Source organism: Nannospalax galili, unplaced genomic scaffold, assembly GCF_000622305.1.
Source record: "Nannospalax galili isolate Female #2095 unplaced genomic scaffold, S.galili_v1.0 scaffold933, whole genome shotgun sequence".
Classification (NCBI taxonomy): domain Eukaryota; kingdom Metazoa; phylum Chordata; class Mammalia; order Rodentia; family Spalacidae; genus Nannospalax; species Nannospalax galili.
In genome coordinates this window covers 508601-525471 of record NW_008333281.1, presented here as the reverse complement: position 1 = coordinate 525471, position 16871 = coordinate 508601, and the positions used below count along the sequence as shown (strand labels likewise).

General features: G+C 51.3%; 2 protein-coding genes and 1 non-coding gene across 5 annotated transcripts in view; 1 reads left to right on the top strand and 2 right to left on the bottom strand.

The window, feature by feature from the left end:
• The window catches only part of Gins2 (GINS complex subunit 2), an 8161-nt gene extending 7923 nt beyond the window's left edge, over positions 1–238 (bottom strand). The window contains exon 1 of one of the 2 annotated variants that reach the window (XM_029561016.1): positions 20–238. In XM_029561016.1, the coding sequence (XP_029416876.1) occupies positions 20–109 (90 nt within the window). In that variant the 5' untranslated portion in view covers positions 110–238. The remainder of the gene's footprint in view (positions 1–19) is intronic. The other variant, XM_008827893.3, reaches the window with a different exon arrangement.
• An 8932-nt stretch (positions 239–9170) lies between these two features.
• LOC115069424 lies at positions 9171–9274 on the top strand. The gene has a single exon (XR_003848698.1). It is a non-coding gene; the product is annotated as a U6 spliceosomal RNA (small nuclear RNA).
• Positions 9275–14268: 4994 nt separating this feature from the next.
• Positions 14269–16871, bottom strand: part of CUNH16orf74 (chromosome unknown C16orf74 homolog) — a 37349-nt gene continuing 34746 nt past the window's right edge. For both annotated transcript variants that reach the window (XM_029561015.1, XM_008827892.3), the window contains exon 4: positions 14269–15059. In XM_029561015.1, the coding sequence (XP_029416875.1) occupies positions 15001–15059 (59 nt within the window). In that variant the 3' untranslated portion in view covers positions 14269–15000. The remainder of the gene's footprint in view (positions 15060–16871) is intronic.

Below are 16871 nucleotides of genomic sequence, written 5' to 3'. Positions count from 1 at the left end.
CCCTGCCGAGTCGCCTCACCCCGATCAGGTAGATCTTGTCCAGACTGAAGTTTGGGATGATGGTCACCAGCTCCTTCTCGGCCAGAAACTCCACCTCGGCCGCATCCATGGCGGCGAGCGGCTCGGCTCCTGCCCCTCAGCTTCTCAGAGGAGGCGCCGCGACCGCGGCTTTCCCGCCACCCTGCGGGGCCCGCCCTCAACCGGAAGACGCCCTTCCGCGGCCTATCGGACCACGGCGCTCTCCGCGCGGACGGCGGGGAGGGGAAAGGAGGACCCGGAAGTTGGTACGAGCCGGCGGATTGGCGAGTCGAGCGAGGCTGCGTCCAGGCCCCGCCCAGAACCGTGGCTTGGCTCCGCCCCCTCACGGATGGTCACCACGCCCCTTCCTGTAGCCGGCCAGCCATCTCTTGGGTCCTAGCTCCGCCCCTTCCTGTCCCGCTCCTCAGGCCCCGCCTCTGGCCCCCTCCCTTCGCCTTGACCCCGCCCCCGGCCGCTGAGCCTTTGCTTAAGCCTGAGTTTAGCAGGCTGCTGGGATCCAGGGTAAAGGCACTTATTCCAGACCCAGCTCAGGGTGCCTGGACATCGCTGACCCTTTAACACAGACGTGGGATGACGGAAAGGTCTTCCCTTTCGTATTACAGTCTTTGTATACTGGTTAGAAACGAAAATGCCAGAGCTGGAGAGATGACTCAGTGGTGAAGAGTGCTGGCTGCTCAGTAGAGGACCCGGGTTCGAATCCCAGCACCCACATGACAGCTAACGACCGTCCATAACTCCAGTTCCAGGTGATCTGAAGCCCTCTTCTGACCTCTGCGGTCATTGCATGACACGGGTGCACTTATGTACATGCAGGCAATACACTCATACATATAAAATAAAAACAATAAATAATTTCAAAATCAGCCGGGTGTGGTGGCACACGCCTTTAATCCCAGCACTCGGGAGGCAGAGGCAGGCAGATCTCCGTGAGTTCAAGGCCAGCCTGGTCTACATAGTGAGTTCCAGGAAAGCTGGGGCTACAGGGAAACCCTGTCTCAAAAAGACCAAAAAAAAAAAAAGTATTTCCAAATCAAAAATGCTGAGCATGGTGGCACACGCCTTTAATCCCAGCACTCAGGAGGCAGAAGCAGGCAGACCCCTGTGAGTTCAAGGCCAGCCTGGTTTATATAGTGAGTTCCAGGTCAGCTGGGTCTACTCCCAAAAAGATTTATTTTCAGTTATCTGTGTGCCTGTGCACTTCAGTACAGTGCCAGGGGAAGCCAGAGGTGTGGGACCCCCTGGAGCTGGAGCTGGTTGTGAGGTGTGTGTGCTGGGAACTGAACTCAGGTCTTCTGGAAGACTACTATGCACTCTTAACCACTGAGACAGGATCTCCCTATAGCCCCAGCTGGCCAGGAACTCAATATGTAGGTGAGGCTAGCCTCCATTTCTCAGAGGCCAAGGAATGTGCCACTACACCCAGCTCATTATTATTATTATTGCAATTGAGAAGATTGAACCCCAGTCCTCCCGTGTGCTAACCACATTTTTCCACTAAGCACACGCTTTTCCATGGGCCTACACCCCAGCCCCACAAATGTTTTGTGATGATGCACACCTACCTGCTCACTAGGCCTGACATTCTTAATCCCGTGTCCAGAGGGCCTAAATGAGCCAACAGTGCTGGAGTTCCTGAAATATTTCCATTTTAACGTGGCTCTCCTGGGGAATTAGAGTCAGAGGTCAGGGGTGAGGGCAGCTGAACCTTAACCAAGCTGGTGACTGACAGGGCAGGAGCACAGCAGGGACACTCCCAGGGAGGAGTTAGTCCCAGCCGGGCTGGTTTCAAAAGGTCTTGAAGAAAAGCTTAGAGAAGCCAGGCGGTGTGGTTCACACCTGTAATCTCAGAATTCCAGAAATGGAAGCAGGAGGCTCTCAACGGGGAGGCCAGCCTGGGCTACACAGCATCCGCTGTCTCAAAAATAAACAAAGAAAGAGTGGGGATGTAGCTCAGCGGTGGCACACTTGCCTTCCATGTGTAAGAGGGCAAAGCCCTGGGTTCCATCCCTACTACCACAAAAAAGCCAGGCATGGTGGTACTTGCCTATTTAATCCCAGGCTTCCAGATCTCTGTGAGTTTGACGGGAGCCTGGTTTTCACAGCAGTTCCAGCCCAAAGTGAGACTCCCGTCTTGAAAGGGGCGGGGGGGGGGGGGGAGAGAAGGAAAGGGTGGGGGGGGGGGGGGGGGGGGCGAGAGAAGGAGAAGGAAGCGGACGACGAGGAGGAGAAAAAAGTCATGAAGGATGTGTAGACTGGGTTTCTAATCCAAGCAGAAAATTGCCCATTTTAGCTACGGCCCCTCCCCGTCTGCTTGCCTCCGGGACCCTGGGAAGACAAAGGCAGCCTTGGTTAAGCCCTGCCCATCCCCCTGCCTATCCGCACTGGAAGTTGTCATTTGCAGACCCTGTGTCTCCTTCACGAGGTCATGAATTCACAGACATGACGAAGGTCACTGTTGTGTGACCACTCTGAGCCTCAGTTTCCTCATCTTTTGAAGATGGAGGGACGGGGCTTGGGGCATGTTGGGAGCAGGAGAAGCTGCCCCCCCCCCCATGCCAGAACAGCAGCTGCTCCGGCTCCCACAGAGCGCCTGTGCCGGCTCCTCCAGCTTTTGATTGACAGGGGAATGTTTTCTTGACTGGCAAATATTTGTGTTTCCAAGTTGGCTGTGCTTCGCTTCCTGGTTTGCACAGTCTCTAAAAGAGCAAAGCACAAGATTTCTGCGGAGCAAGTGGAGGATGGGAAGTGCAGCAGACAGAGACCTTTCCTTGGGACGGGGCAGTGTTGCTGGGTGCCCCATGAGAGCCAATTCACCCTGAGCACTGCAGAGTGGTGGTGCCTTACGGCCTCATCTAACCCCTCCATGGCAGTGGGATTCATAACATCTAAAGCAGACATGGTCCAGCATCCAGTAGCAGGTGTACAGAAGGAGAAGAGGTTGTTGACCCTCACCAAGGGCAACAGGCAGCCAGAAACAGCCATACACCAGAGTACAGATAAACTCCCAAACATGTTGCTGTCTGCACACATGCCTGTAATCCCAGCACACAGGAGGCTGAGGCAGGGGAATCATGAGTTGAAGGCCAGTGTGGGCTATGTAGGGAGATCCTGTCTCAAAAATAAACAAACAGACCAACAAACAAACCTTGCTATTGGGCCAAGGTCAAGTGCTTTCCTTACAAGCATGAGGACCAGTTACATCTCCAAAATGTACACAAAAAAAACAGGTGTGGGGGGCCTGGAGAGATGGCTCAACAGTAAAGAACACTGACTACTCTTGCAGAGGACCCAGGCTCAATTCCCAGCACCCACATGAGGCTAACGACCATCTGTAACTCCAGTTCCAGGGGAGCCCAATGCCCTCTTCTGACCTCCAAGGGCATTGCACGACATGGGTACATGTACACCCATACATGCAATATACTCATACACATAAAATAATAAATGAAATATTTTTTGAAAAAACAGGTGTGGTGGGCATGCTTGCAATCGCAGATCTAGGGAGGCAGAGCCAGGCAGATTCCTGGGGCTCGCTAGTCTAGGCAGCCTAGACTGCTTGAGGCAAACTCCGGGCCAATGAGAGACCCTGTCTCAAAAACAAACAAGTTGAGATGTAAGAGCACTTGCTGCTCTTCCAGAAGATCCACGTTCAGTTCCCAGCACCCCGGTCAAGTGGCTCAAAACCACCCGTAACTCCGGCTCCAGGGAGCCCAATGCTCTCTTCTGGCCTTCGTGGGGTCCCCACAGAGACAGAGTAAAAATAAAAAGAAGTGAGGTGGACCAAGAATGAGGAACGACACCGAGGTCGTCCTCTGGTCTCTACATGTGCACACACATTTCCACATGTGGGAACACACACACACACAAACATAGAACAAACCCAAGATGTTGAGTGAAAGAAGTCAGACACAGAAGTCTGTACACTGTGTGATTCCCTTCAACGCATTCAGAACAGGCACATCCATAGCAACAGAAAAATCCTTGATTTCAGTGTTGGGAGGGAGGGTGTCGGGGGTGGATGGCAAGTGTCTGTTAATGGGTGCTCATTCTCTTTGTTGGAGGGTGGTGATAGAATGTTCTAGAATTGGATCATGGTGAACACACAGCTCTGTAAATTTACTAAAAACCATTCAATCGCACTATCAAAGGGTAGATTTTTGTACTATGTGAATCACTCCTCTGTAAAGTTATTTTCACACGCTCTTTCTTCAACCCCAGGCTCACATTCTCTGACCTGGGCCCAGGTTCCCCTGCACACTTAAGAAGTTCCTAGGTTTTTAACTCCTAAGTGCCCTGGACAGCGAGGTGACTCCCTCTCACCCCAATTATCTTGATCAAGCTCAGAGCCAGTCCCAGCATCTTGACTAAGGGCTCACAGGGCCTCTAAATGTGGTACACAGGCCTCTCAACAGGGAATGGCACAGCAAACAGACCAGGGAAATGGAAGGAGAGGCAAGGTGGTGGGATGGTGCAGGGAGTGGAGCAGATGGAGTTTGGGAGTTAGGGAGCTACTTAAGGTGGGGTAGTTAGGAGCCTGTCATCATCATTTCCTGTTTTGAAAAAAAAAAAATCTGCCCCAAGAAGGCTAGGATGCCCCACAAGGCAATGTGTGGAAGTTGGAGGCATCAGAGTGATTTGTCATCTAGGGTAGCACACAAGGGCTTGGGTTGTAGTGCTGTTGACCCGGAATTCACAGAGCCCCAAGTTCAACACCTAGCACTGCGAAACAAAACAATTAGCTTAATAGCAGGGCTGGAGAGTTGATTCAGCAGTTAAGAGCACTGGCTGCTCTTGCAGAGGATCCAGGTTCAATTCCTAGCACCCACATGGCGGCTAACAACTGTCCATAACTCCAGTCCCAGGGGAAATGCAACACCCTCTTCTGACCAGTGCACTTAACCACTGAGCAACCTCTCTAGCCCCCAACTTACTTTATTTTTAATTGATAGATAATAATTGCATATGGGAGTTGGAGGCAGGAGGGTCAGAAGTTCAAAGTCATCTTCAACTACAAGTTTGGAGTCGGCCTAGGCTACATGAGACCCTGTCTCAAAAGCAATGCTTATGTTTATAGAGTCTAATGTTTTTTGATGCATGTCTATATTTGGAATGATCCAGTAGCAGTGGATGAGCACATCCACCATTTCAAGATAATTTAAATTTAAGAGAATATTTAAAACCTGCTCTCTGGGGCAGAGCAGGTGCTTAGTATGTGTTGGACACCACTGGCCTGTTTGAACTCTGCCAAAAGCATACATGACATAGGTGCAAAGTGTCTGTGACAGCAGAGCCCGACAGGCATGTGTGCAGACGCAGGTTTTGAAGTGCAGTGTCCCTTATGTTTGGATCAGATAAAAAAAAAACTACGCAGTACTCACACTGTTCCATGAGCATCTGCTCTATACCTTGTAAACACGCCACATTTTGTCGAAAATAGTTTCCTGGGCCCCTGCAGGGAAATGTCCTCTGATCTGCCTCCCTTTGCTCCTGAATGCCTGCTTGGCGCACCTTGTCCATGCTAATAAAATCTTTGGGAATTAGACTGTGAGGCCTTTCTCCTTCAGGACAGAGAGCCTCCTGGTCCCCTGCTTTATTTAAAGTATCTTATGTCGTATCACGCTGTCCCTCTTCTATATCTTTCTGTGTCTTTCTATAAGGACCCAGCTCGCTGGACATAGCACAAGGCCTTGGGCTCTGTCCTCAGCCCCCAAAGACCAAAACAATTCCCACTTCTGTAACTATCATGAAGCATATGTTGATTTCACTTTGTTCTATTTATGAGACAGGGTCTTCACTATGTAACCCACACTGGTCTTGAACTTGAACTCCTCCTACCTCAGTCTCTCAAAGCTGGGAATTAGAGGGGCACATCATTGTACCCAGCCTGACTAAGCATTGCTATTAACTACAGCCACCCTCCTGGGCAGGGCCCCCACAACCGCTCCTCTCACCTCTAGCCGTGCCCTCTGGGCACTCTCCCTTCCCCTGCCCACCCGCAGGTCCAGCCTCAGGTCACCACCATCTCCTTTGCTTCTGTGAGGTCAGTGTTTCCAGTGCACACTGAGTGAGATGAGGCGTTTCTTTCTGCGCCTGGCTTCTCCTCTGAGTTCATCGTCCACAGACATCGCTGCAAGTAACAGGCTCTCTGCTTTTTTTAAGTTTTATTTTTAAATTTTTATTTGTTGGTTTTATTTTATGTGTACGCATGTATTGCCTGCATGTAGGTAAGTGCACCCGTGTCGTGCAAAGCCTGCAGAGGATAGAAGAGGCTGTCGGATCGCCTGGAACTGGAGTTACAGACAGTTGTTAGCCAACGTGTAAGTGCTGGGAACCGAACCCGGGTCCTCTGCAAGAGCAGCCAGTGCTCTTCACTGCTGAGCCATCGCTCTGCTTTTTTAAAATTTTTTGTGTGTGTGTGTGTGTGTGTGTGTGTGCATGTATGAGTGTAGTGCCTGCCTGAGGAGGCCAGAAGAGGGCTTCAGATTCCTTGGAGGTGGAGTTATAGGTGGTTGTGAGCTGCCATGTGGGTGCTGGAAATCAAACCCAGAACCCAGGTCCTCTTATAAGAGCAGCCAGAGCTCCTAACCACTGAGACATCTCTCCACGCCTTCTGCTGCTTTCGGGGGCGGGATGGGGTTAGAGAAACATTGTGTTTGTGTTTCATGGTAGAGCGTAGCACACACCAGCACTGGGACCAGTACAGACTCAAAGCAGCAGGGACAGCTGGGACCCTACAGAGCCTCACATGGCTGGGAGGATGAGGAAGGTGACCCGAAGAGCCCATGACCTCAGATGGGCCAAGCCCAGAATGGCACAGGGGTGCAGCTGCTGCATGATGGATGGGCCCCTGGAATGGCCAATAATCCAGCCCCTGATCCAGCCACACCAACTGTGGTGGCCCCAGCCCCAGTGTCCCAGGAGACAACACTGGTCTGGAACACCTGCCTGGCCACCTGGAGAGGGCAGTGGCTGCAGGTGGGCTGCTTAGATGGGGCATCTGGTCTGCTCAGGAGGGAGGCAGACACAGGCTTGACTAGACCCCTGGGACAGGAGCGGATCAGAACTGGATAAGCAAACCGTGCCCTGGTGGGCTCCATCGTTCAATCTCACAGCCTCAGGCCCTGTCTCGGTGTCTGGCTCCCTTTGCTGCTTTGTAAGCCTAGCTGGTTCTCCCCTGTCATGGAAGGAGACTGCACTCGTTAGGCACTGACCGACAGTGCCGTTGTTGACCTGTCTCTTGGCCATTGTGAACAACCAGCGAACAGGGTGTACCTGTCTCTTCAACACAGTGACTTCAGCTCCTGTGATAAAGCCAGCAGGGGATGGAAAAACATATGTAGGGATGTACGCTTAAACCCCTCCATAGTTAGTACACACACACACACACACACACACACCTACTATGTTTACCTGAGGGCAGAGCTTCCACACCACTGGAAAGCCTCAATCCTGGCATTCATACTGATAAGGCACCTTCTTAGTCGGAGCTATACCATGTTGGACTCCAGACTGAATCTAGCCTCAGAAAACTAAAAGGCAGTTGGCTCAGGGTGTCGGAACAGGTAGGTGCGCTCAGCCGGGTCAAGGCTTGAGTATGAGAACAGGTCAGCATGTCCTAGTTGCTCCTGCTAACTACAGACTCATGGCTTCTGTGCTGTATGCTTGGCTCGCTTTGCAGAAGTGATTGTTAGAGCGGCTTCTGCGCCTAAGCTATGGAACTGCTTGGAAACTCAAACTTTTCACCGTGGATGTGGTTTTTCTGTACAAAAGCTTACCCTAAAGACGGCTCAGGGCTGCACTTGGGACCTGAAGACTTTCTTTTTGGTTATTTTCCGTCTGAATGGTCTTCTCTGGGGAAACACATCACAACAACATCATTCTTCAGTACGTGGGACCTTCGTTCCTTTAAGAACAGAGCTGGAGGAGGTCGTGTCTGTCTGTCATTCCGGCACTCAGGAGGCCGAGACAGATGTTTGAGGGTTCAGGCCAGCCTGGGCTACACAGTGAGATGCTCTCTTAAAAACAAATGGTGGGGGGAATGGAGGGAGGGAGTCGGGGGAGAGAGAGAGGAAGAAGGAAAGAGGGAGGGGGAGAGAGGGAAGGAAGGACAGGGAAGGGAAGAGGAGGGAGACACAGCTGCTTCTTGGCTTGGGCAACTGGAGGATGAACACGCAGTGGCTGTGGTCCCAGGCATGAGCGAGACCCACACAAGCCCCGGATGCTGGGCACGTGCCACAGGGACCTAGGGGCTGACACAAAAGGGCCAGTGGAGAAGCCAGGCCGACCTGAGGACAGCAGCAGTTGCTGTTGAATGATATGAGACAGATGCTCAGGTGTCCGCGTTGGCTCGGGCGATGAGTAAATAAATGAGGGAGACGAGACCCGGGTAGAATTTGAATAGTGTACCTGACCTCTTCCTCCAGCCTAACGCTCGCCCCATAGGTGTGGCTGTGCTTGGGGATGTCCCTCCAAGATGTGAGCAGCAGACAAGACAAAGCTGTCTCTCTGCAGTGTGGGAAGTTAACATGACCTCAGGCAGATGAACAGTACATTGCCAGCAGCAACAGATGTCCCTGCTGTCACCATTAATAGGCTGCAAAGAAATGGGTGCTCTGCCTCCCTGCCTCCTCCCCACACAACCCACAACTCCAATATACTCACGGAAAAACTGACAAACCCCAGCTAGGAGGTTTGCTAGGCCTGGTGAATCCGACCCTTGTGATTCCAGAGCTCAGTAGAGGCAGGATCAGAAGTTCAAGGTCATCCTCAGCTACATAGTGAGTTCAGGGCCAGCCTGGACTACAAGAAACCCTGTCTCAAAACAAACAAATAAACAACCACAAAACTGGAATTGGGATGTCTAGGTGACCATGTGGATGAAGGTACTTGCCATACAAGCCTGGTCACCTGAGTTCGATCCCTGGAATCCACGTAAAGGTGGAAGGAGAGAACTGACTCCACAAAGTTTCCCTCTGACACCTACACAGGGCCATGGCAGGAGTTCCCAACCCCACCACCACATCACACACATACATACACCACACATGCATCATACACATACATCACACATCTTATACACATCACACACACAATACACAGAACGTAAATAGAGATTAAAAAAATATTTAAGGGTGCTCGCTTCGGCAGCTCAGATACTAAAATTGGAACGATACAGAGATTAGCATGGCCTCTGCGCAAGGATGACACGCAAATTCGTGAAGCGTTCCATATTTTTCCGCATGCATTCACCTACATGCAGGCAATGCACACATACACATAAAAATAATTTATTAGTATTGGGGAGACAGCTCAGTGGTTAAGAACACTGGTTGTTCTTGCAGAAGATCCAGGTTCAAATCCCAGCATCCACATGGCAGCTAACAACTGTCTGTAACTCCAGTCCCAGGGTATCCAACAGCCTCTTCTGTCCTCCGTGGGCATTGCATGATACAGGTGCACTTACCTACATGCAGGCAATACACACATACACGTAAAACAAAAATAATAAATAAAATTAAAAAGAAAAGATCAGGGCTGGGCGTGGTGGTACATGCCTTTAGTCCCGGCAGAGAGGCAGAGGCAGAGGCAGGTGGATCTCTGTGAGGTCAAGGCCAGCCTGGTTTAAACAGCTGGGGCTACAAGAAGACCCTGTCTCAAAAAGACCAAAAAACAAAAAACCCATCAAAACTAAAATAAAATAAACAACTTGAAATTGACCTTGAAAACCCAAGGACCACAGGGCATGTGGATGTGAGAAAAGACACGATCCCGCTATGGTTTGTTTATTCATTTACTTATTGACTTTTTAAAATTTATTTTTATGTGCATGGGTGTTTGCCTGCGTGCATGTAAGTGCACCGTGTGTGCCGTGTCCACAGTCAGATCCCCTGGAACTGGAGTTACAGACAGTTGCAAACTGCCATGTGGGTGCTGGGAACAGAACCGGGGTCCTCTGCAAAAGCAGCCAGTGCTCTTTACCGCTGAGCCATCTCTCCAGCCCCTATTTTTGAGATTTTTGAGGCTCTTTGTAACTTAGGCTAGCCTGTAACTCACTATGTAGCCCAAGCTGGCCCCAAACTTGAAGTGATCCTCCTGCCTCAGCCTTCCAAGTGCTGGGATGACAGGTGTGAGCCATCACACCTAACTCCTATCTGCATTTCCAGAGAAACTACAGGAGTCCTGGGTGTGACCCACTGTGGCCAAGGGCACCTGGGAGCAGATGAGAGGTGGTGAGGGCCCCGTCCTGCTGCTTTGGGAAAAGCCAGACACAGGGAGCCTCCAGCTCCCACCAGGCGGCCACCAGTATTTTCCTCAACCTGTGGCTGCAAAGCCTGGCAACATCCCACCCCTCCCTGCGGCCTGCTCCTGCCTGCAGCTGGCCCACCTCCTGGATCTGGCAGGGGAGCCACCGAGACAGCCCCACTGCGCACATTATGGCTGGGCCGGGCGCTCTCGCAGGGCTCCGACATGGTGTGAACACACTCTTGTGCCCTTTCCCCATCTGCTGCTGTCATTAAAAAATTACATTTCCATCTGTTCACACTTCTCCCCTCCCCACCTCCCTTTCTGCAGGAGACAGAGTGGATCGCAAGTGTTGGGGCCAGACTAATGCCTTGTCTCCCAGAACCTGGGGACTGTCCTAAGACACACCAGGGTGGGGTCTGTGTTCAGTCAGCCGGAGGTCTTCAGGGGCTGCTCACCCTCGTCTCTGCCCACCCTAGTGCTGACAGGGCTCTTCCCGATGCTTTGAGTTTTTGTAGCTTTATGACAAAATCTCACACAGGCCTTTATAGTCTCTGTCTTCTTCTCTTCTTTTCGGTCTTTTTGAGACAGGGTCTCCCTGTAGCCCCAGCTGTCCTGGAACTCACTATGTAGATGAGGTTGGCCTTGAACAGAAATCTGCCTGCCTCTGCCTCCCGAGTGCTGGGACTAAAGGTGTGCGCCATCACGCCCAACTGTCTCTTCTTATCTCAGTCTCTTTTTTTAAAAAAATATCTTTATGCCAGGCCTGGTCTACATAGTGAGTTCCAGGACAACTGGGGCTACAGAGCGACTCTGTTTCAAAAAGACCAAAAAAAATTTTTTTTATTTATTCTTTTAATTTTATGTGTATGAGTGTTATGCCTGCATGTAGGTAAGTGCACCCATGTTGTGCAAGGCCCAAGGAGGTCAGAAGAGGCTGGTGGATCCCCTGGAACTGGAGTTACGGACAGTTGTTAGCTGCCATATGGGTGCTGGGGTTCAAACCCGGGTCTTCTGCAAGAACAACCAGTGTTCTTAACCTGAGCCATCTCTCCAGCCCCTATTATTTTTATTTTATGTGTATGAATGTATTGCCTGTTTGTAGATAGGTGCACCTGTGTCATGCAATGCCTGCAGAGGTCAGAAGAGGGCATTGGATCCCCTGGAACTGGAGTTACAGATGGTTGTTAGCCACCATGTGGGTGCTAGGAATCGAACCCAGGTCCTCTGCAAAAACAGCCAGTGCTCTTAACCACTGAGCCACCTCTCCAGTCTCCTTCTTACCTCAGTCTCTTTTTTTAGATTTTTTTTATTTTGGTCTTTTTGAGACAGGGTCTCCCTGTAGCCCCAGCTGTCCTGGAACTCACTATGTTAGCCCAGGCTGGCCTTGAACTCACAGAGATCCACCTGCCTCTGCCTCCCAAGTGCTGGGATTAAAGGCGTGCTCCACCATGCCCTGGCTTTTTTTTAATTAAAAAAATTTTTTTTATTTATTATTTCTATTTTGTGTGTATGCGTGTATTGCCTACATGTAGGTAAGTGCACCCATGTCATGCAATGCTCACGGAGGACAGAAGAGGCTGTCAGATCCCCTAGAACTGGAGTTATGGACAGTTGTTAGCTGCCATGTGGGTGCTGGGATTCGAACCTGGTCTTCTGCAAGAACAGTCAGTGCTCTTAACCACTGAGCCATCTCTCCAGCCCCTTACTGCAGTCTCTTAAGTGCTAAGATTATGGGTCTCACTTTCTGAACTTAGTTAAAATGCTTTAACTTGTTTGAGATAGGGTTCCCCTATGTAACCCAGGCTGGCCTGGAACTCACTGTATAGACCAGGCTGGCCTGGAACTCCCAGATGATCTTCCAGCCTCAGTCTCTCATGCTGGGATTACAGGTGTGTGTCACCAGACTCTTTCAACTCACTGTGCTTTTCAATGCTAGTTTTTATCACTACACTTGGTTTTGACATTAAAAAAAAAGTAAAAAGCTGGGCGTGGTGGCACAGGCCTTTAATCCCAGCACTCAGGAGGCAGAGGCAGGTGGATTTCTGAGTTCAAGGCCAGCTTGATCTACATAGTTTCAGGCCAACTGGGGCCACATAATGAGAGACCCTGTCTCAATCAATCAATTAATCAATCAGTCAAAATCTACATTCCAGACAACACCAAGAGGATACCCACCCCAGCTAAATAACACTCTCATTTTTCTTAAGTATTTATTTTTAGTGTGTTTGTGTGTGTGTGTGTGTGTGTGTGTGTGTGTGTGTGTGTCATATAAGTGCAGTGCCTGTGGAGGCCAGAAGATGGCATTGAATCCCAGGGAACTGGAGTTACAGGTGGCTGAAAGCTGCCCAGTATGGGTGCTGGGAACTGAACCCAGGTCCTCTTCAAGAGCAGCCAGTGCTCTTAACCATTGAGCCATCTCTCTAGCCCTGATGTCTTCTTTTAAAACCCCAGTGGATGTAGTGTTACATGCCTGTAATCTTCACACTTGGTGGGTAGACAACAGAGGATCAGGAGTTTTGATACCTGTCTAGAAAAAAAAAAAAACATAAACTAAAACCGAGTGGGCCTGCACAGGCCTATCACTCAAGCTACTCAGGAGGCCGAGGCAGAAGGATCAGAAGTTCAAGGCCAGCCTGGGCTACATAGTGAGTTCCTGGCTAGTCTGAGCCACTTCAGGAGACCTAATCTCAAAATACAAAGTAAAAGGAGGGCAGTAGGGTGCTGGCCTAGCAGAAGGCCCATCCCCAGCATGGCACAAAACCAACCAAACCTAAAAAGGCCAGGTGTGGTGGTAATGCCTATAACCCCAGTACTCAGGAGGATGAGGCACCCCAACTCTGAAATCAACCGAGGCTACTACATAGTACGTTAGTGCATTCCAGGCCAGCCAGGGCTGCATAGCAAGGCTACCTCAAAAAGAAGAGGGCTGGCTGGGTGCGGCGCTCGCCTGTAGTCCCAGCACTCGGGAGGCAGAGGCAGGCGGATCTCTGTGAGCTCGAGGCCAGCCCGGTCTACGCAGCGAGTTCCAGGCTAACTGAGGCTACAGAGAGACCCTGTCTCAAAAAGACCGAAAGCAGAACAAACAAGGAAACGCGGAAGCGAGGAAGGAGTCCTGGGGTTACAGGCCTGCAGCGCCTCACTCCCTCCCACCTCAGCTACGCGGATGGACGAGTGTGAGCTTGAGAAAGCTGGGAGTGTGGTCCAGGGGTAGAGCACTTACCTAGTGTTCATGAAGTCCTAGTTCAATTCCCAGCACTCCAAAAGGAAAGAAGTGGGAGAGGGAGGGAAGGGGGGGTGGGACTCATCGAGGACATGATGATGACTTCAGGCTGTCCACATGACACCATCTAGACTCACCTGGGGAGTCTCAGGTACTGTCGAGGTCAGGTTGGCCTGCAGATGCACCTAGGAGGGATGCTTTTCCTTTTCGATCTTTTTGAGACAGGGTCTCCCTGTAGCCCCAGCAGTCCTGGAACTCACTATGTAGACCAGGCTGGCCTTGAACTCACAGAGATCCGCCTGCCTCTGCCACCCAAGTGCTGGGATTAAAGGCGTGCGCCACCATGCCTGGTGTGAGGGCTTTTTTCATCTTGAATCTGGGCAGTGTTGCGTAATGGATTGGGCCCTAGACTAGATCAATAGGAGCAAGCCGCACACCATGTTAATACATTGCTCTCGGCTCTTGGTTGTCATGACCAGCCGCTTTGGTTCCCGCCTTGACTTCCCCACAAGGCTTGACTGGCACCTTGAATCTCGAGCCCAACAAACCCTTTCACCCTAAGTTGCTTTTTTTTTTTTCCCTCAATTTATTTATTTATTTATTTATTTATTTATTTATTTGTCTTTTTGAGACAGGGTCTCCCTGGAGCCCCAGCTTTCCTGGTACTCACTATGTAGACCAGGCTGGCCTCCAACTCACAAAGATCCCCCTGCCTCTGCCTCCCAAGTGCTGGGATTAAACGCATGCACCACCATGCCCAGCCTCAATTTTTATTTTTATTTATGTATGTGCCTATGTGTCATGTGTATGGGTGCCTGCAGAGGCCAGAAGAGGGCTGCAGTCACTGGGGGGTTGTGAAAGCTCAGTGTCAGTGCTGAGAACTGAACTTGACCCTCTGCAAGAGCAGTACTTGCCCTTAACCAGGGCCATCTCTTCAACCCCCGTGTGGCTTTTATTTCAGTTTCCTGACTAAGAGGCCAAGAGCTTGGACACACCTGGTCCCCCGACCCTGACCACCTGGAACACCTTCCCTTCCTCTCACTCTACGGGTACTGGGCATCATCTCCTCCCCCAACCCAAGAAGCAGGATTCCTCCTGCATCGTAGAGGATCTTTACTTATAATGCAAAAGAGAATTTATAAATCACAGTCTGGATACAGTTTCCGTATCTGTAAAACAACTTGTAAAAAATGGAGGCCCTGCTCTGGCAAGGAGTCCCGTGTTTTGTGACCTCGAAGGTCAGAGTCCATGGTCACAGTGGCCGTAGGGCAGGATGGCCTTCTCTTCGCCAAGCCGAGGTCTGGGTTGGCACAGAGGCGGCACCGTGTCCCACTGGGGCTGGGGACCTGCCTCTTCTCCTGCCACCTCTGTCTTGGTCCAGGGCCGGAGTCGCTGTCCCCATCCAACTGCTCAGATAGCCATGTCTCTGACATCCAGGGCAGGGGGCAGTGGGGCAGGGAGCTGTCACACATGTGCCACCATTTGGTGACAATGCCTCAGGCTTCTGGTTCCATCTCTCCATCATCCAGGTAAGACCCCAACTCTTCCATCCAGACTAGAGGAAAGAGGGGGTGGTCAGCATGGAGGAGCCCCTCCTCATCCCATCAGGCCCTCTCTCTACCAGCTTCCTGCCCAGGCTCCCCCACCTCAGACCACCTCCTCATTGGGCAGCAGTCACTAGAGTTTGAGAGGGGACCCCAGTGTCTCTGATTTCCCACATCACATCCTCCAGAATGTCTAAACTTGAGCCTCCTTGGGCCTCCCTTGGCTCAGATTCCTGGAGGATGGAGGAGGTCAGCATGGCCTTTGGGTTTATGGATGAAGAATAAGTCAGGCGGGGGGAGATACCAGAGTTGGGGTGCCACCCTAGCGTATGTGACAAGTGTTCCCAGCTCTGTAGGCCTCTGGGTCAGTCTAGCATTGGCTGTTCTCTGGCTTAATGACACCTACAGGGAGCATGGACAGCGCGGCCCCATGCAGGGCCTGTGGTCCTGAGAAGGCTTCCAACCTCCACTGTATGGATGAGCAAAAGGCTCAGGGAGGCTCCCAGCAGCAAGTCTAAGGGGAGGTGAGACTCGGGTTCAGGGTGCTCTACTGACACAGTGGAGCTGGGCCTAAGCTGGAGGGCGTAAGTGGGAGGGAACGCCTGGGCTGTCCCTCTGGACCCATGCACCCCAGTTTCCCAAGCTGGAGGCTTGGCCCTCAGTGTGGAGGGACTAAGAGGTGGAGGTACATTTAAGAGGAGGGGTCTGAGGCATTGCTCTCTGGGCGGGGGTGGGGTGGAGGGGGGTGGTAATTCTCTCCTGAGTAGTTAAGAGGCTGGCTCTGTCCTCTTGTAGGTTCCTGCCTCTCCCTGTAACCTGTCTGGTTTGTTCCTGCTCTGCCATGATGTCACCCACCCTGATGGGACTCGATGGAGTCATTATATCATTTGTTCATCAGCCTGCGTCTGCATCCAAGTTCTGCCACGTGCTATGGCAGGAGTCCCAACCTCTGTGAGCCTCAAGGTACCCATCTGTAAAGGGAGTAAAATCTGCACTGACTCCTGAACACTGACTGGCCCTCAGGATGGACCCACCTCCACAACCACTACCATTAGCATCCAGATTCTTTTTAGGCAAGCACCCCCCCACTCCCACCAAGCTACGGCCCTTTTGTTTTGTTTTTTTGACAGAGAGTCTCCCTGTGTTGCCCTGGCCAGCCTGGAAGATGCTTTGTCTATCAGGCTGGCCTTGAACTCACAGAGATCTGCCTGCCTCTGCTTCTCTGTAGAGGCCCTCCACAGTGTCCATTCCCCAAAAACCAGAGTCAGACCTGGCAACCCTCAGCCTGTTCCGGCTCAGCATCATCTTCACTGCCCTCCTGAGTCTCATTGGAAGCCCAGGGTTTGAAGCTCACACAGAGTTTACATGGCAAATGCTGAAGCTGTGTAGAACATAGGAGTTTCCCATCATAGGAGTAAGAAAACACGGCGTGCTCAAGGTGTGGCCAGCGGCCAGGAACAGAACTCCTTTGATGTATGCAGAAAAGTAAAGGGGGCGGGACAGACAACCTGTCCCAGCATTCCAGAAACAGCTGTCTAATCCTCAAGCCTCCACATCAGCAAAGCCTGAAGAAGTCTGTAAACTCTTAGCGAGCCAAAGGTCAGGATCCGGTTGACACTTAGTGAGCAGAGCACTATTGTCCTTAAGGGACGAGGGGGGTGGCTACATTGCCCAAGTACTGGGATGAAAGACCTGTGCCGCCACGCCCAGCAATGACCCTTCTTAAACTATTTTGAGAAAGGGTCTGGCTAAGTTGCCCAGATTGACCTTGAACTCTCTTTATAGCCTTTTTTTTAAAGCAGTATTTACTTATTTATTATTTA